General features: G+C 40.3%; 1 protein-coding gene across 1 annotated transcript in view; it reads left to right on the plus strand.

Annotated features, from left to right (window-relative positions):
• LOC146002128 (armadillo repeat-containing protein 2) overlaps window positions 1–21,349 on the plus strand; it is a 131,565-nt gene that overhangs the window by 96,667 nt on the left and 13,549 nt on the right. Inside the window, exon 15 of the mRNA XM_083139847.1 lies at window positions 10,278–10,522. Within this exon, the coding sequence (XP_082995973.1) occupies window positions 10,278–10,480 (203 nt within the window). The 3' untranslated portion in view covers window positions 10,481–10,522. The remainder of the gene's footprint in view (window positions 1–10,277; window positions 10,523–21,349) is intronic.

Genomic DNA, 21,349 nt, shown 5'->3' on the forward strand with positions numbered 1-21,349 from the left:
TTTCAATCGAAAAATGAAGATTTGGAAAAATTGAAACTCGAAATCGAAGAGCGAACTTCCGCAATAGAAAAGAATTTCTCTGAACTTCAAACCGTCGTGAATGATATTGATATAGAACGCTTGCAGGTCGTTGTTTCTAAATTACAAGAAGAATTCACCGGCACGTTGGAAGAAATCAAATCCAAGTTGCAGACTTTGGAAGATACAATGACGAACCTACCATCGTCGGACGAACTGCAGGTCATCGGTAAAAGCGTCGCGAACATAAAAATTCAATTGGAGGCTTATCAAGATTTCGAACACATTCAAACCACCATCGCTACGCTTCAGGCGTCTCTGGAGTTGATCAACGAAGAAATTAAAAATATTCACGCTGAAGCAAGTGTGTTGACGAGTATTCAGGACACGTTAAGCACGGTTCAGCAGAAGATCCAATATTTGGAAAATTTGAACGTCGAATCCAATCTTACTCATTTTCATCACGTACTGGACAACATACAGGGTGACTTGGAATTGTTACGAACGAGCGTGCCTTCGAGCGAAGATTTGGAAAAATTGAAAACGGCGGTGACGGCACTATCCGATTCGAGTGACATCAAAAGTTCGTTGAGCGATCTCGAGAGTAGGGTGGCCAATCTCCCCACCTCCAAAGAATTACATGCTTTGAAAAGGAACATATCACGTATGCTGAAACGATTGGAAACGGAAACGGCGAACGTGGAACAGATTCGAGACGAACTTGCTTCGCTGGTGTCGACGCTGCTCACTTCGCAGAGCGTCGCCGACCTTCACATGCAGTTTACAGAGATGCGAATCATCGTGAACGATCTTACCGAGAAGAGCTCGAAATTGAATCAAATCGAGAACCTTCAGAACATTGTCGTCAACATCAGAGATCAAGTTGGAGTGCTGGAATCAACGCAGGAATCGACGCTGGCCTCTTTCGGTGCCAAGTTGCAAGAACTCAACGAAAGCTACAAGCAGTTGAACGTGGAAGTGAAAATCAAACCGTCATTTTCTACCGTAACGGATACCATAGTCGAACATTTGTTGCCCGTACAAAACACACTGGGTCAGCTTCACAGCAACCTCGTTAGCGTCGACACTAAATTCGCTAAACTGCATTCTCTGCATGCCATCGAAATCAACAGCGTACCCAATCAACAGAGAATCTCCACCTTCGTCGAAGGTAACAAACTGTACATGCTACATCCTTATCATCCGTACTACAAGTTTCTCCTCGATGGCACGATTCAGATAAACGAATTTTCGTACTGGTCTCACGGCAGAAAAGCTAGCGTTCCCACCATGACTTTGATATCGAATCGTGGTGTCCAGAAAGCAGGAAACATTCCTCTGGCGCGTTGGAACGAAACGCGCAACATATATGAAATACACGAAGACGAAGATCTTACTGTTTTCGACGTGAGTGCCGGCGATAAGCTGATCATTCAAAACACGAGCGAAGTGCCACCCTCTTTGAATCCCATCACGCTGGTGCTTCTTTTGAAACGTAATCTCTAAAAATAATAAAAAATGTCTAGGCAAGCCATCGTCCAAGAATTGCATAAACCTGCACGCCGCAACTACGAACGTTTGGCTGTGGTAACCAAGGGAATCGACGACCTCTGGGAAAGCGACCTCGTCGAAATGAGTAGCGGCAAGTTAAAAAACGTGCATAAATTGAACAAGGGCAACAAGTACCTCCTCACCGTCATAGACACATTTTCGAAATTCGCATGGGCTCTACCTTTGAAGGCGAAAACAGGAACGTGCGTCACGGAAGCATTCAAGACAATTTTTCGCGAAAGCGGCGGCAGACGACCTCGGTTTCTGCACACGGACAAAGGGAAGGAATTTTACAATGCCGTATTCCAAAAGTTTATTCGGAAACACAACGTTCAACATTACTCGACCTTCAGTGACGTCAAGGCCAGCATCGTGGAAAGATTCAATCGCACTCTGAAATCGCGCATGTGGTCACGCTTCACGCTTCAGGGAAGCTACAAGTGGGTCACTATTCTTCCGGAACTTGTTAACGACTATAATCACACACGGCACGCAACGATAGGCATGAAGCCAGCTGACGTTACCAGGTCTGACGAGCAACGTTTAATTTCTAGCGTTTACTGTCCAAAGTACACGCCCACGACAAAAAAAGCTAAATACAAAATTGGAGAACAGGTGAGGGTTAGTAAATTGAAGCGAACGTTTGACAGGGGTTTCACACGAAACTGGAGTACTGAACTTTTTACCGTGGTTCGAGTTCTACCCGGGAACCGTCACACGTATATAATAAAAGACAGTGGCGGTGAAATTTTATTGGGGCGCTTCTACGAGGAGGAACTCTCTAAAACTAAATACCCCGACACGTACCTTATCGAAAAAGTTTTGCGCAAGAGAGGCAACAAACTTTTGGTGAAATGGCTGGGACTTCCGGAAACAAGTTGGATCGATTCAAACGAAGTGATTCTATGAGTACGTGGAATGTTGTGAAACGTTTACCTAATTCGGAAAGTCAAACGAGAAAAAAAAGAACGGCGAATTGCTTCCCGACAGCATCCGCTGTCTGATCGTAGGTCCTTCGGGGTGTGGGAAAACGACACTGCTCGTGGACAATTTTCTCCTCGCACCGAATTGGCTAGATTGGAAGAACAGGCACCTGTACGTGTTCTCGAAAAGTTTGGAGCAATCCAAATACCAGCAACTGATGAAACTGTACGATGGTCTGGATATTGCAACGTTCGCCTCGGAAATAAAACCACTCGACGATTGTCGTGAAAATTCAGTTGTTGTGTTCGACGATGTCATCCTGGAAAATCAAAATGAAATTCGCAACTTTTTCACGCAAGGTCGTCACAAAGGAATGGATTGTTTTTACCTAGCTCAAACGTTTTCCAAAATTCCAAAACAGTTAGTACGCGACAACGCTAATTTCATATGTTTGTTTCGTCAAGATCACACCAACCTCAAGCACGCGTACGATGACTACGTAGGCGGAGACATGAACTACAATCAATTTTTGGAATGCTGCTGCTCTACTTGCTGGAACGGTGACGATTTCGGATTCGTGACGATCGACATGACGAGGAAACCCAACGACGGAAAATACAGAAACAAAATCAACGACTTTCTAAACGTTGCAACGTTGTGAGAAACGACGTATATAAATAACGTCATGACGAAACGAAAAATTGAAGACGAAAATCTCAAGCTTCGCGATTACCTCGCAAAACGCTTCAAAGGTTGGAAATCCGAGAATCGCGGATTCTACGAAGAGAAGAAACGTCAGGATCAACCTGTGATCGATGCCATCAGCGGTCTAGGTAAAGAAATTAAAAGTGTCACGGAACAAAATAAAAATTTGATTAATGAACTCGTACCACTCGCAGCTAAAAGTTATGCCGTACCCACGCCCATTTCAAGCATTCCTTCGACGCCGTTCGAACTGAAGGATGCACCGGCACGACGTCGAGCCATAGGCAGCACGTCGTCGTCTTCGGATAAAATCGAGTTGGGACCTTTGGCACGAGACTACCTGAGTACAGGGAAATTCGACAAGGATGAAGTGTTCGGATTGTATCCCAGCATGGAAACCAACGAAGGCGGCGGTGTGGTGTGGAAGATTGGGAAATCGAAGGTGACCTTCGAAGGCAACGACATTAAAGTCAATTTAGGCGACAAGGATAGTTGGACCAGGTATCCGGGTACGGTGGGACTGTGGGAACTTGTTGCCAAAAAGCAGCCGAAAGATTACACCGACGAAGATTACCAGAGTTACAAGGAAATTCTGATCATGACGGATGCCTTGTACCAGAACAACGACGCCTCGCAGAATAGGGTGAAATCGAGCAGCGGCGAGAAGTACAGGAATCTCATCAAACCGATTTGGAACCAGGTCAAAACAGGCAGCGGGGTCAAACGCTACAACACGTTACCCAAAGAATTCGTTTGGGTGGACGACGTGAGGAAGCTCGTGGACCGATTGTTGGTGATAGCCGGCGAAGAGAATGCAGGCAATCGTAATTTCTACAACGAGAAGGTTGGCATCGTGGACATGATCAGCACGAAACTTTCCAACTTCATCGTGAACGACGACAAGGGCATAGGTTACCTAATCAAAATCATCAACACGCTGCCTCCGAAATTTTGGAACGTGGCCGAAGGAAAGGGACTCGTAAACGACATCATCAACAAGTTACCTTTCGAGATGCATCTACCTGGCTATCAGTACTGCGGACCGGGTACCAAACTCGAGAAAAGATTGGAGAGAGGAGACAAGGGTGTGAATCCGTTGGACGCCGCATGCAAAGATCACGACATCGCCTACAACACCACGCAGACGGATCTGGATGCACGTCACGAAGCAGACAGAAAGTTAGAGCACGCAGCTTTCGAAAGGTTCGTGAGCAGAGACGCATCGCTGGGTGAACGGGTCGCCGCACTGGGTACCACCATCGCCATGAACACGAAACAAAAATTGGGGTGGGGTATATAAATAACATCCAGTAAAAAAAACAACATGGCTTGCATAACTGATTTGTCACCCGAGCTACTATCTAAAATATTCAAAAAGGTAGTAAACAGAAATGTAGGGAAACTTGTAATCATGGCAAGAACAACGCCGGAATTTCACATCCCTTGTGAAATGGTTCTCAAGGACCATCTTCGGGAGATCAGTGGCCTGAGGTGCGGTGATCTCAACATTCTGCTTTCGGCTGCAGGGGAAGAATTAAACGATAGGTTGGACGAACTGCACGAGGCAATGCAGGGGAGAAGACGGTATACTGATGATTGGTACAAATCTATGCAGGAGAGGGAAGATATCATTACGCACATCATCGCGTTCTCCGAAGCACGAACTTTCTTCCTCTGTTAAAAAAATAATAATATATATACGTGTCAAAAAAACTTGATATATAAATAACACACATCGTGAAAAAAATAATCTTCGGTATATATAAATAACACACATCGTGAAAAAAAAACAATTAAATTTATCTAACACACACACTGAAAATTTTCTCTTCTTCGATATGACAACTGAAAAAATGAGTGATCTCCAAGCATTAAAACAAATGCTAAATTTGTCAGTCGAGTATGTAAAAATTCGGGAATTGGAAGTCGACAAATCTTACACGATAACTTCCGGTTCAATTGTTTCTACCCAGTATGGTCCCAAGGTACGCCTGTTGCTCAACGCACAATACAGTCTATTTTTACCAGATCGATACGCTAACATGTTATCCGACGAGAAGCTATCTATTTTAATCGAGAACAAAACTCGAATCGTGTACAAGGGGACAAAGGAACTTCTTGGCAAGAAAACGAAGCACGTAATAGAATTTGTGTAGCGACTGCGAGGCCTTGAAAATATATAAATAACATACCGTAAAAAAACTACACAAGAAAAAATCTCAGAATATATATAAATAACATACCGTGAAAATAACACATAGAGCATCAACATGAAGCCCAAGGGTGTCGTGTACCAGATACCATACTCCAATCTTAAAAATCTAGGTGCCCTCGATGGGTTACTCACCAAGAAACAACGCGAGAAGAAACGTTCTTGCTTGTCGAAAGGACACGGAATGAAATTACTGCTCAGCACACCTCAATTGAAAAGATTGCAGCGTTCGCGGAAACAGCAAAAGATCGGAGGTTTCATATTCAGCATCCCGGCCATCCTAGCAGCATTGGGGGCCGTTGGAAGTTTGGCTGGCGGAAGTGCCGCCATCGCGAAAACCGTCATCGACTCGAAGAAGAACAAAGCGGAATTGGAAGAACAGAAACGTCACAACCTGGCCATGGAGAAGAAAGGAGGAAAGGGCGTGATGAAGAAGTTTAAAAAAAAGAAACAGAAGCACTCACCAACCGAGACATTGAATCTCTGATCGAACCGTTACAAATCAAACACTTCAGAGGAGTTTTTATGTCCGACTCGTTACCTTCAAGCGTGAAAAGAAGAGAATGTGGAGTAGTCAACTTGGACGGTCAAGAAAATCCAGGCACACATTGGATATGTTACCACAAAAATGATGATAAAGCATTCGTTTTCGATTCTTTCGGAGGTGTTCCACCTACAAATTTAATTCATTATCTGAAAACGAGCAAAACCTCTATATACTACAACGACGAACGCATTCAAGATTTCGGAGACGTGAACTGCGGTCATCTCTGCCTCTCCGTGCTCGCGTTTCTCTCTAAAATAAATAACCCTACGGTCGAAGATTTCCAGAAAGTACTGTGGAACCTGAAACAGCATCACTAGGATGGGCGTGTTCCATCTCACGAGCGAATCTTCAATCTTGAAACTCACGCTGCACGACGACATTGTCTATCCTAAATCCGTGGCTCTGCGTGCATTCTACAGCATGTACCTCATACCTAACGTCACCCACCACAACAACAAAATTAGCGTCGGAAGCGAACACATCGTCGTCACGCCAGGACAATACAATCTTTCCACTTTGCAAGCTCAGTTACCCAAAGGCACGTACCTTTCTCAAAATTCGGTCACGCACAGAGTGGAAATCCTGTCGGCGACGGAGACCGTGGACCTGGGCACCATAGGAGAACTTTTAGGTTTCGAGAACAACACAAAACTCGAAGCTGGCATCAAGCACACGGCAACAAACATTCCTAAATTTTTGGCCATAGAGACTCTGAACGTACACTGCAACGTGGCGGAAGGTATGATCACGAAATCCTCGGACGGATTAGGAAGTCACAAGCAGACGGGAATCATAGCCACTTTCAAACCAAGTTCCGAATTCATGGAACCGATCATCTACACGCCCTCTTCGCCGATCTATTTTCCAGTATGTCGCAACCGCATAGACGACATAGAGTTGGTGGTGACGAACGAGAAAGGAGACGTGGTGGATTTCGCAGGTGCAACAACTACTGCCATCGTGGAGATCAACGTATAATAAATAACATACATAGTGAGAATGGAGCAAATCGAAAGTTACGAATTGCAATCTTTCCCTCCCAACCGTCGCACGTTCGCCAATCTGAACGAGGCGAACAGGGAGATCGAATACGATGTGGACGTAGGCGATGGGTTCATTCATCCTCACAGAGCGGACCTCTACCTTCAATTCGACGTGGTGAAGAAAGAAAGCGGAGACGCGTTTCCTGCAGCAGCAAACTTGATACTCGTGGACAACTTCGTGCCTCACCTGTTCTCGCAGGTGGAGGTGAGGAAACACAACACCGTCATCGACAGAATAGATTATCCAGGCATCACGTCGACGGCAGTGGGAACGTTGAAATTATCCAAAACGGACGCAGCGTACTACCAGGCCGGGGGATTCGAAGCCGGGACCAAAATATCGACGAAAAGTCACACGGTGCTCTTTCCCATGCGTCTGCTGCCTGGTTTCTTCTCGGACTACAAGGAGATCATGTGGAAGGGAGGACTGAGAGTCACGTTTCGAAGAGCGGCCAACGACAACGACGCACTGATGCGATACGCTACTTTAGGTCCGGACGGCACCACGCCGATAGCCAACACTTTACCCGAAGCAGCAAAATGCATCATCCGAAGCATGGAATTGAGAATGCCGGTGGTGGAATACGAAACAAACTACGCCCTCAAGTACAAAGCGGAGATCTTGAAAAGTCCCCAGGTGCCGATTCACTTTCACGGTTACCAGTGCGTGCAAAAGATGGCGTCCGGAAGTCACATGGAATTCGACGTGACGACGCAGTTCAACAACATACAGTTCGACATGCCAGATTTCGTCGTAGTGCTCTTTCAGACCGGGAGGGACAAAAATCAGGAAAAAGATTCCAGCAAATTCGACGACTGCAAGATCAAGAACGTTTATCTCAAGAACGGCAGGAACGAAGTGTTCCCGCGCGAGAATTACAACCTCGACATGACCAAAAACAATTACCTCAAACTTTACGAAGCGTTTTCGGCTTACAAACGCGTGACCGAGGGAAGTGTGGACATGTACTACACGCCCAGCGAGTTCAAAGCACGGAGACCCATGACCGTCATCAACACATCTAAGAGAAAAAAGGTTGTGGTCAACGATCGAACCAACATCAAGGTCGTCTGCGAGTTCCACGATGCCTTGCCCGAGGATACCCTATGCAGTGTCATCCTGATAGCAGAGAAGTCCTTCGCCTACGACGTGAAGAATGAGAGGGTCACAGAGCAGTTTTAACAAGTTTTTAACATCTATTTTCTTGCACAATAAGAAATTTTTAGTACTAGCACAATCAGTTATAATGGCACAATACGAATTTCACTAGTTCAGATCAGTTACAATGTTAATTTCATTAGTTATCAGTTACAATATCTTTTTCATCACTATAGCACGAGACAATCAGAAAATTTGCACAAAAAAATTTGTTGTTGTTTTTACACAAGAAAATTAACAATAAAATTTCTTTTTTTATCGTTTCAGATGCTGTCGAAACATCAAAAACACATACACACACACTAGAAAAAAAGCATGCAACTTTATTTGTAACACACACACATACATTCTCCATCTTCATCAAGAAAATATTAATAATAAACATAATTATTTTTATCTAATCTCACAATAAAACTCTATATCCAAAAATATCACAACATCAAAATAACACTAGAGTCGTTAGTACATGTTGCATGCATTACGGAGGTCCTCTGTAGAGTTTCATGGAAGTTTGAGAGAAAAAAAAAACAAACACGTGAAACTCTATAGAGGTGCGGTAATCTATAACCGCAGCCGTTAGAAAACCTTTTACTTTTTTGGTTGGGCACCACGCACCCTGGCGAGGTTATAGGGGCCAGGTATCCTAAAAAACAACAATTATTATTTTGTTTGTTTGTTTGTGTTACAATACGGAAATAATAAGAGGCATACGCCCGCGTGCGCGTGCGTGTGTGTGTGTGTGTGCGTGTGTGTGTGTGTGTGTGTGTGTGTGTGTGTGTGTGTGTGTGTGTGTGTGTGTGTGTGTGTGTGGGTACATCGTTCCCTCCCCCGAGAGAGAGAGGTTTACGAAGGTCACGATATATATAAACATTTGGGTCCCGGACTTGGAAAATTACGATAAGGTGCACTCATTCTTCAAAAATAAGAGAATGAGAGAATAAGAAAATAAGAAGATGAGAGGAGAGGTTTACGAAGATCACGATATATATAAACATTTGGTCCCGTTAATTCCAGCACTCCAACTTCATCTCTAATATTGACGACAATATTCTAAAAATAGAGAGGATGAGAGGATGAGAGGATGAGAGGATGAGAGGATCAGAGGAAGATGAGAGAATGAGAAGAGGATAAAAAGAGGATGAGAGGAGAATAAGAAGAATAAGAAGAATGAGAGGGATGAGAAGATGAGAGCTCATCTTTCACTCATCACTGCCTTTTTGCGCCCGTGAAACGTCGTCAGCGTAATAAATGAGGCACGGAACAGGGAGAGAAAGTGAGTTTTTCAACTTTTTGTAGTCGTTTGGTCAAGAAATCAGAGTTGTGGTCAGAGGTACATATTGACACTACTCATAGCCGTTCTCCGTGACGAGACTTCTATCTATTATACCAATATGTGAGTTGTTGTACTTGTTCTATTATTGTGTTCCGGAATTATACACTTTTGTTTGTGTTACAAATACTGTCTCATTCTTTACTCCATTTTCTGGATTACGGAAGAACTGAAAGAACCCAAAACTCAACATGCTTCATTACAGAAAATGACAGAGGATGACATGTAATGGTATTGTGATAACTTCAATGTCTCCTTTAAGGATGAAGCTTTTCCAATCTTGTTGAGGTCTACAGCCGTGCACAACCTCAATATTGTATTCTACATTGAAAATTCATGGACATTAGATTAAATACAACGTTTTTTCCAAAAACCTTTCCTTCTCTCCATTTTTTTATCTGCACTAATAATAGAGTTGTTCTATGGTGTTGCATTTTGAATCACTCTGTACTCCTAAATATCACACACATAATATGTATTTGCATTGCAGAGCATGTAAGTATTGCTTTTTCTTTTTTGTTGGGGCAAGGGTTGATTTTGGGGGAAGTTTGGCAGCCCAGGGAAACAACCACCCCCTTCAAATCTTCTGCCATAGTTAATGTTGTACACCCTTAAATCAAACTATTTTTGATTTTTGTTAAATACTGAATGTAATAAGCACTTTTTGTGTAAATGTTGTGCTTTATTTGTGTTGTTCAGAAGAATTGTGCTCTGTTGTATTAATCTTACAAAGAAATTCTGCAAACTCTAATGTTAAAACTTATAATCACATAAGATTATCATTTCAGATGAAGAACGTTTGTTTGGTATCACTGAAGGCACAGAAGTAGATGATGCGATTGTGATGTCATTAGCTTACCAAATGTGGGAAGAATTTGCTGGTGTTGCTACTAGTCTACTGGAAAAGATAGAGGCCTTTCTGGACAGAATAGAGTCACTCAAAACACAAGAATTAGATCTGGAGCCTTTGGAAGAGTTCCAGTCAGTTTGAACTCTTTTTGTAGCAATGATGACTGTACACTACACGGAAAAGGTAAAGTCTTATGATGAACTGTGACTGTAAATGTTTCACACTTTCAGTAGATAAAAGTCAAGGGAATTGAGTAGTTGTATTTACGGTGGGGACAGGACCGGAAAGTATGAACCCCCCCTCAAGCAGATTTGCTATACTTAAAACAAGCTCAACATGCCCATATGAGTTTTTTGCTCAAGTGTGGAGCTCTTCCTAATCCAAGATTTTTGTAAAAATGCCCTCGGGAATATTTCGGAAAGTATGACCCCCTCAGATTGATGAGGCTACACTTATAAAAGGCACTTCTGTGAGATTGTTGTCCATAAATTTGTTAAAAATATGCCCCTCTTGTGGCCACACTTAAAACTAGGCCATCCACACACATACACACACACATACACACCCACACACACATACACACCCACACATACATACACACACAGACACACACATATTTATTTCTGGTTTAAGTTCAATTGGATACCAGGCTCAATTTGTTTATCTAATATTAAAACAATGTAATTCTTCTAGAATTGCTCCGTGACTCTCTCATTTCTTACGTCATAAACATATGATTTTTCTCCTATGAGAATAACACTACATATGGTGTCATCGGGTAATGCCTCGTGGAATTCACAGATAATTTTAATGTTTGTCCTGTCATTAACCACAACTTGTTTCCTTTTTGAAGCGTTGATGACAAACATGGGTCTCCGTGCTTTGAATTCATCTGGTGTGTAATACATGTCAGTACTGCCAGTAGTGACCCTCTTGAAAGCCGAAAAAGCTTCATATAATTTGAGGAAATCATCCTTGGACATGTCTAAATTGTAATTTTCTCTAGGAAATACCTCATTTCTGCCATTTTTAAGATATATGTTCTTGATGTTGCAGTTATCAAATTTACTTGAATTTTTTTCCTGATTGTTGTGTCTTCCAGTCTGAAACAGTACCACCACAAAATCAGGCATGTCGTATTGTATGCTGGAGAATGAATTTGTAGCATCAAACTCATAATAAGTACCAGCGGCAGGCTTCTGTACGCATTGATATGTGTAAAATTGCAGAGGAATCTGTGGATTTTTTAGGATATCAGCTTTGTATTTAAGAGCATAACTGGCTTCATATTCAACAACTGGGATTCTTAGCTCCATAGTCTGAATAATGCACTTGCCTGCATCTGGTAAGGTATTAGGCAGAGCTTCTCCTGTAGAGTTTAATGTGCTGTACCTCATCAATGCATTGTTATCATTTGCAGCTCTTCTAAATGTGATTCTTAACCCGCCCTTCCACATAATATCTTTGTAATCCGAGAAGAATCCTGGCAACAGGCGCATGGGGAACAGTACTGTGTGATTTTTGGATAATATTTTATCACCAGCTTCAAATCCACCTATTTTGTAGTATGAAGCCTCGGTTTTGGATAATTTTAGAGTGGCCAAAGCTGTGGAGGTAATGCTGGGATAATCTATTCTGTTTATAACAACACCATGCTTTCTGATCTCAATTTCAGAGAACAGATGCGGCACAAAATTGTCCACCAATCTTATATTTGAATTTGCCGGATAATCTGTTCCATCGAGCTTTACAACATCCAATTTGATGTATAGATCTGCTCTGTGGGGGTGTATAAAGCCATCCCCTACATCAAGATCAACCTCTATCTCTGTGTTGGGTTGATTTAAATTTGCAAATGTCCTCCTGTTTGGGGGGAATGATTGTAGCTCATAACTCTCAATATTTTCCATTGTATGTATTTTTATTTAAATGTTAATCTCTATGATAGCAGTTGTTGTGGCTCCAGCAAAATCAACTAATTCTTCTTTTTCATTAGTGACCATCAATTCAATATAATCTATTCTGTTATGGCACACAGGAAAATATAATGTTGGGGATGGATTGTAGATGATTGGCTCCATAAATTCGGAATTAGGTTTGAATGTTGCAATGATGCCGGTTTGTTTGTGAGTGCCTATGCCATTTGATTTGGTGATCATACCCTCAGCCACATTACAGTGAATATTCAGAGTCTCTATGGCTAAGAATTTAGGTATATTCATAGCAGTGTGTTTGATGGCTGCTTCAAGTTTTGTGTTGTTCTCAAAGCCTAACAGCTCTCCTATAGTACCCAGATCCACTGTTTCTGTAGCAGATACAATCTCTACTCTGTGAGTGACAGAATTTTGACTTAACACTACACCTCTGGGTAATTGAGCATTTAGAGTGGACAGATTATATTGCCCTGGAGTGATGACAATTTTTTGATCCCCAACTGCAATTTTGTTGTTGTGGTGTGTAATATTAGGGATTAGGTACATGCCGTAAAATGCTCTGAGAGCTATTGTTTTGGGATACACTATGTCATCATGCAATTTGAGTTTCAATATTGAATTTTGGCTGGTGAGATGGAATACCCCCATGATGTTTCAGATACCACAAGGCTTTTTGAAAATTTTCAATTGATGGTTTATTTATTTGAGACATATATCTAAGAACAGATAAACACAAATGTCCACAATTAACATCTTTGAAGTTTTGAACACGGGCATTATTGTAATAAAGATTAGCTGAATTTAGATATTTTACTAAATTTTCAGGTGGAACACCTCCAAATGAATCAAACACAAATGCCTCATTGTTTAAATATTTAAGATAACAGATCCAGTGAGTGCCCTGATTTTTGTACTTATCCAAATTAACAATGCCACACTCTTTGTTGAGTGGTTGCTCTGGCAAAGAATCAGACATGTACACACCCCTAAAATTTTTGATGCCCAGTGGCTTGATTAAAGCTTCAATATCTTGGTTTGTAAGCGGCTCTTGTTTTTTTTAAACTTATTCATGGCTCTCTTAACACCTTTGCCTTTTTTCTCCATGGCCAGGTTATGGCGCCTCTGCTCATCTAATTCTGCCCTATTTTTCTTGGCATCTATTACTGTTTTTGCTATGGCAGCTGATCCCCCAGCCAAGCTCCCAACAGCCCCGAGAGCAGCTAAGATGGCCGGGATAGTAAATATGAATCCCCCCACATGTGATTTTTTTCTTGATTGCTGTAATTTTTTTAATTGGGGGGTACTAAGCAACAATTTCATACCATGGCCCTTGGCAATACAAGAGCTTTTTTTCTTGCGCTGCTTTTTGGTTAAAAGGCTATCAATAGGCCCAAGAGATTTGAGACCTGCATAAGGTATTTGATACATAACACCCTTGGCCTTCATTGTAGGTTTATTATATACATGTTCACAGCCCCCACCCCAGTTTTTGTTTGGTGCTCATAGCTATGGTGGTTCCCAATGCTGCTATTTTTTCACTCAAAGAAGCATCTTTGCTTACAAATCTGCCAAATGCAGCCTCTTCTAATTTCTTGTCTGCAACATGTCTCTTGTCAAGATCAGAATGTGTGTTGTATGCTATGTCATGGTCTCTACAAGCAGCATCTAGGGGATTTACACCAGGATCACCTCTGTTTAATCTATGATCCAATTTTGTGCCTGGACCACAATACTGATAGCCTGGAATATGTAGTTCAAATGGCAGCTTGTTTATAATGTCATTAACCAGGCCCCGACCCTCAGAAATATTCCAAAATTTGGGGGGTAGAGTATTAATAATTTTTATGAGATATCCAATCCCCTTAGTGTCATTCACTATAAAATTAGACAATTTTGTGCTTATCATGTCCATAATTCCAACCATTTCATTGTAAAAATTGTGGTTCCCAGCATTTTCCTCCCCAGCTATCACCAATAACCTATCTACAAGTTTCCTGACATCATCAACCCACACAAATTCTTTAGGCAGGGTGTTGTATTGTTTGATTCCACTGCCAGTCTTGATCTGTGACCATATGGGCTTGATTAAATTATTGTATTTTGCCCCACTGCTAGACTTAACCCTTTTTTGTGTGGGATCATTGTTCTGGTATAGAGCATCTGATTTTATTAATATTTCTTTGTAATATTCATAATCTTGATCTGTATAGCTGCCAGGCCTTTTCCTAGTCATCAGTTCCCACAACCCAGGTGTTCCGGGGTACTTAACAAAAGCACCTTTTTCTCCGAGACGAGATTCTGAATATACAATCAGATCATCTCCCATAAATGTTACTCTGAAATTGCCAATTCTATGTATGATGCTGCCATCAAGCTCTGTGTCAGCATATAAGCCAAACACTTCATCTTTGTTGTCTTTAGGTGTGGTTAAATATTTTTGAGCAAGAAGACCCAATTCAATAGGATCCTGAGTAGCTTCAATTCTTCTAGGAGCAATAGGACTAGGTGTATGAATACTGGAAAGTGGGGTGAATGGATAATCTAATATGTTCCTTGCAGCTACAGGTACAAGCTCTGTGATCAAATCTTGATTTTGCTCTGTAACAGTTTTGATATTCTTACCTAAATTATTAATAGCATCAATTACAGGCTGTTCTGTTTGTTTGTGTTTTTCATAAATTCCTCGGTTCTCTGATTTCCATCCCTTAAATCTTTTTACAAGATAATCTCTTAACTTAAGATCATCAATGATTGGCCTTTTCATGGTTATTTATATACGTTTCAACGTCTAGAAAATCGTTGATTTTATTTCTGTATTTGCCACTATTGGGTTTTCTTGTCATATCAATTGTGACAAACCCATAACTGTCCTGGTTCCAGCACCTGCTGCAAAACTTGGAAAAGTTATTGTAGCTCAAGTCCCCACCTACATATTCATCATGTATGTGTTTGAGGTTGGTATGATCTTGATGAAACACACATATAAAATTGCTGTTGTCTCGGATCAGTTGCTTCGGAATTTTTGAAAAAGTCTGTGCAAGGTAGAAGCAATCAATGTTTTTGTGCCGCCCCTGTGTAAAGAAATTTCTAACCTTGTTTTGATTATCCAGTATAACATCATCAAACACAACAACAGAATTATCGAGACATTCATGAAGTGGCTTAACATCTGGTTCAAAAGTGGCTATATCCAATCCATCATATAGCTTCATCAGCTGCTGATATTTTAATTGTTCCAAGCTCTTAGAAAAGACATACAAGTGCCTGTTTTTCCAGTCTAGCCAGTTGGGTGCCAATAAAAAATTATCAACTATTAGTGTAGTTTTACCACAAGCAGATGGCCCAACAATAAGACACCTAATATTATCAGGCAGCAAGTTGCCATTTCTCTTATTCTGTTGTTCAGGTTCTGGCAGCCTTTTTATAACATCCCAGGTGCTCATATTATCACTTTGTTTGCATCGATCCAGCTGTTTTCCGGATGACCCAGCCATTTGACAAGTAACTTGTTGCCTTTTCTGCGGATGATTTTTTCTATGAGATATGTGTCAGGCTGTTTAGTTTTGCTGAGCTCTTGTTCATAGAACCTGCCTTTGAGAATTTCTCCTCGATGATCTTTTATTATATATGTGTTAAGGGTCCCGGGTTTAACTTGAACCACTGTAAATAATTCGGTACTCCAGTTTCTTGTAAAGCCTCTCTTGAATAAGTGCTTATATTTGCTGATTCTTACTTGATCACCTACCCTGAATTTGGCCCTTCTTGTTGTTGGCTGGTATCTAGGATAATAAACAGTCCTGATCAATTTTTGCTCATCAGATGAAGTTACTTCAGAGGGTTTCATGTTGATTGTGGAATGGACCGAGTTGTTATATTTATGTAGAAGTTCTGGAAGAATATTAACCCATTTATAATTACCTTGGAGGGTAAATTGTTTATACATAAGATTTTTTAGGGTTCTGTTGAATCTCTCTACAATTGAGGCTTTGAGATCACTGTAACTCGAATAATGTTTTATTGCCTGGCTTTTAATAAATTGTTGAAACACTGAATTATAAAATTCTTTGCCATTATCTGTTTGCAAATAGCGCGGTGATCTTCCACTCTGATTGATGATTGTCCTGATGGCTTCTGTAACACATGTTCCAGTCTTGGATTTGAGTGGCAGAGCCCAGGCAAATTTTGAAAATGTGTCTATTACAGTGAGTAGATACTTGTAGCCCTTGTTGATTTTGTCTAAGTTTTTCAACTTTCCACTTGCCATTTCAATCAAGTCGCTCTGCCATAAATCATCTATGCCTTTTGTGACTACTGGGAGTCTCTTATAATTATGTCGGGCTTGTCTGTGTAATTCATCAACAATAATTTGTCTAGACATAATATGAAAACAAGAATATTGCAACTATGGGGTGTTCAGCAGCTGAGACTGCAGGATTTTCTAAATACAGTTTGTCCCCTATTTGTATTTTAAATTCCAGAGATCCATCATCTTCAGTATAGGCTGTTTCTAATGTGTTGGGGTCTGTAAAATCCTCTAACTCTACACTGGTGATTTTCACTTTGTTGTCAGCATTTGTTATTGATAAGGTGGGGTAGTGGTGTGCCTGTGGTTGTAGCCAATATTTGATCTTGATTGGTCTCAGTGTGCCCCCAACAAAAAACTGGTAATAAAATTGTGCAGGGGACAGCATATATATTTTGCCACCTGGTGTAAATGGAGAATCATATTCTTTGTTGGGGATGCTGTACAATTCAAGAATTACTGTATGTTTTGGATTCTCGATTATGCCTGTTATTTCTTTTTCTGCTGTAAGCAATCTGCTTGTTACAGATTCAAGGTGCTCATTGATGGTCCTAACAACATCATCATGGCCTGGCTTAATTTTTATGTCCACAATAAGTTTCTTGTATTGTTGCACAATCTCTTGAAGCTGGGTGGCAAAAACAGACAGAGCATTTGCTTGATTGGATTCCATGGTTCCTAGCTGTTGGTTGATATTAGCTACAATTTGCTGCAAATTTTCAACAACTGCCAATTTTGAATTTTGAGCAGTAAGATCATGGACCTGTCTTCTGATATCCTCAAACAGGGCATGCAGTTCATTAATATGTTGATTGGTTGGTAGAGTGGCAACTGTCTGAGTGAGATGTTTGATCTCTGCTTGGATATTCTTGATATCTTCTGATTTCAATATCCTATTCACTGCCCTCTTAATATTTTTAAGTTCCTGTGATGTAGGAAGATTTGATACTGTATTTTGCAAAAATTCAAGTGCCAATTTCACATTGTTTAATTCAGATGCATCAGCCACATTTTGCATAGCATTTTGGAGCAGGGCTATATCTGCCTGAGTGGGTGTTGATTGTTGTAAAATTTCAAGTTTTGTTTGGATATCATCTATCAAGTGATGAAAATGAGATAGCTCAGATTCAGTGTTGAGGTTTTCAAGCTTTGTGATTTGGTGCTGGACACTGACAAGAGTATCTACAATCCCAGGCAGGCGAGTTTCTTGTACATTTGCCAAATCACTTTGCACTGCTGCTATTGTACCCTCAAGATGGGTTATGGTACTTTGAATTTTTCCAAAATCTTCATATGTTTCAAGTTGCAGCTTAATATTTGCTACACTCCGAGTTATTGCATTCAAAGCATCAGAAGATGGCAAGTTGTTCATAAAATTTTCAAGTGTCTCAATTTTTTCTTTAACCTCGGCTATGGCATTGTTCAGAGGGTCCAGATTAGGTATTTGGAGTGATTGAATCTGTTCTTTTAGAGTGGAAATCACTAGATCAAAATCTTCCTGTGATTTTATGCTTTTGACAATTGTTTGGAGCTGTGTCTGGACATTATTTATCTGCTCTTCCAATTGTTGTTTCAATTGCTCAGAGTTGGTAGCCTGGGACTTAAATTTGGCTTGAAGAGCTGCTACAGCTTCTTCTAAACTTTGAAAATTATCTAATGTGGCCAAATCAGTATATTTCTGAAGCAGCAATTTGAGTTCAGAATCAATTTTAAGAAGAGGGTCCATGCATTGTGATTGCAAATTTGTAATTTCTAATTGAAGACTGGCATTGAGTGTGGTTTGTAAAGCTTGTAAATCACTTCTTAATTTCTTGACTCTGACATCAAGCATCAGAATCTCATCACTGTGATCTTCATGCCTTGTATGGCCAAATATATCATTAGGCATTTTTGTTTTAATGGTTATTTATTATAGAGTATCTGATTCTTAATTCTATAAAAAAGGGTATAAGCTTGTCATATGATCCCGGGACCTCAATATATAAGCAGTCACCAGCAGAAACAGTATATACAGTGCCAGAAACCATGTTTGAGTGCTTAATTCTGTAAATATTTCTCCCTACTGAAATCTTGACATCACCCTCAGGGGTTGTAATAAATTGCAATTGCCCACCTACAGGTAATTGGTAATGATTTAAATTATTGTTAAATATGTACAATGTTTTGCCCGTTTCATCATCATTATCTGTAAATATGCTGTTCAGATGAATAATTAACAAGCCACTCAGTTTAGACAGCATATCAGGAGAGGGTTGTGGTATCGGCAGCTCCATAATAGCCTGTTTTTTGAACCCAAATAAGTTCATAGGCATGTTTATTTATTTCAAATCATGCTCTGTATTTGGGCATTGATTCCCATTTTTCAAATCACAATGCCCCCAAGGTAAAGTATGTATGCCACATGATAAAATGCATCTCTTGTCATCATGTGGGTCCAGGGCCACTTTTCTTACAATATTTGTAGTCAGCAAGTGATTCTCACTCTGAATTCTATTTTCTGATGTTCTGATTGAATTCTGGGATTTGATGCAATTTTCATAATCTTCAAATTGGAGATCTTTTTCAACAGTCACTCTGCCAATGCCCTTGGCCTTTTTGGCAGCAACACCACTACATGTTTTAAAACTGTACATCTTGGCACTTAACCCAGCAAATTCCACAATAACATCACCAAGTGTCTCATCTTTTAACTTGCCAGGCACCTTTTTGTTGTGGTGATGTTGAATCTTTGTATGTTCACTGGTATCAAAGTATTGAAACAATTCAGGCTGTGACATATCTTGATAAACATCTTCTGTTTGAATATCAAGAATAAAACTATCCGTGTCCATGTACAATAATTTTACACGATCACCATAAAAAGGTTTCAGCACATCATAATATAATATTAACATATGTAATTTGGACAATTCCAATATCACAGCCCCTACATAAATAGGTTTATCAAACTTAATCTTTGTTTTCATCATGTTGAAAAGTGCCATGTACTCATCATAAATTCTTCTGTAATTGAAGTTGGGCTTTGCAACCAATTTTTTGCTCCGGCTGGGGTCAGTAATTATTTTAACATCGGTATGTTTCCTGACATTTTCAATTGTTTTGCCATACACTGAATTCACCATCAATTTAAACAAGCCCTTATCAAATTGGCTCTTTGCAGATGTTCGAAGCTCCGTGTTTGTATCAATGTATGGTTTCAACCATTCTGAGTGCCTGAACCTCAAAACTTTTCTAACTTTGGGTACTTGAACACCATGATTCATCAGGAACTGGAGGTTTTTGTAATATGCGACATATCCCTGTTTCGGATCCAGAGTCATCATGAGCTTCTTCTGTTTAGAGCCAGGTGAGCACTTAACCTCAGGAATTGGGGACAAATCAGAAAATTTGTTGTGTAAATCATCAGGAATTGTCAGATCAACCTCTATGAATAGGCCATATTCACTGTCATCAAAGTCCTTAAGATCTTCAATATTGAAATTTTCAACCCATTCAAGCTCTGCATATGGCAGTTTTTGCATCATGGCGTGACCATAGAGGTTGTTTGCATCTACATACGTTATATAATTTGATGGCCGTGCTGGATCATAATCAGGCATATACTTGTTATTTGCTCTGGCATATCTCTGGGAACATTGCACCATCCCTCCTCTTATACCTTTCTCCATAAACAGATACTTATCTTGATCGTGGATCAGATCCAAATGCATGTTAGTGTTTAAAAACATTGCAGACCATGCTAGACCTGGGGCACTGTAAAAATATATTGGATCCAGTTTATAATTTTGCATAGAAGATTTTCTGAATGCCTGCAATATATCAGCTAAGAGGGTCACATCAAGTTTCAAATATGCCATGTGATAATCACCAAATGTCTTGCATTTTAAATTGTTCCACATCAACTGAGCATGGTGATAATCTTCATCAGTGATTCCAGATCCTCTGATTTTGCTGTAAAATGCTTGTTGTGGTGGCAGAGAACACTCATCAAATTTAGAAAAATCTGTAACATAGTCATATGGATATACACCCTTCCGCCTAATTAATTTCAGGTCCTGATTTGGAAACAATGCACGTGTGATTTTGAATTGTTCATCAGATAATTGAGAGGCCAGTGTGGCCAGGCCAGCAGATAAAAATCTGTAAGAATCAAGAAATCTTATGTGAATAGGAGCACCATCAACTTTAATTATCTTGCTAATAGATATATATTTTTCATCATTTTCAGCTAAAATATTTAAATTCTGCTTGTCAAACCCCTCGTACCTGATCAGATGATGGAAATCATAATTGGATGCACCATGGCAAAATATGGGGACAAATCTTGGTCTCTTGATCTGAATATTGCAGCTATTACACAGGGCCATTAAGAATTTACCATCTGTATGAGAATGGTGTTTCACCTTGATATTTGTATCTGAAAATTCAGAATCACATACCGGGCATTTTTCTGCATTGTTGAAATCTTCAATCTGTTCCTCTGTTAAAGGCAACATGGGTTTTGATTTTAATAAGATGTTATATGCTATGTCACGGCACTCATTTTCTATTCTATGTGCAAATATTTTGATGGCATCTGGTCCCATGTATGAGTATGGCTCACTAGCTACACCATCCTGTACAACTGTATAACAAAAGCTGGAAGGTTCATGTAGCTGGTATGGTGTAGTTGAAGATTCTTCGGGATCTGGATTGCAGAATGCAAGAGGTTTGAGGTTCGATTCGAAATCACAGACAATATATGCTGGGTGTTCCAACAAGGCTTCATACTTT

Source organism: Lepisma saccharinum, chromosome 18, assembly GCF_977018435.1.
Source record: "Lepisma saccharinum chromosome 18, izLepSacc3.1, whole genome shotgun sequence".
In the NCBI taxonomy this organism is placed as follows: domain Eukaryota; kingdom Metazoa; phylum Arthropoda; class Insecta; order Zygentoma; family Lepismatidae; genus Lepisma; species Lepisma saccharinum.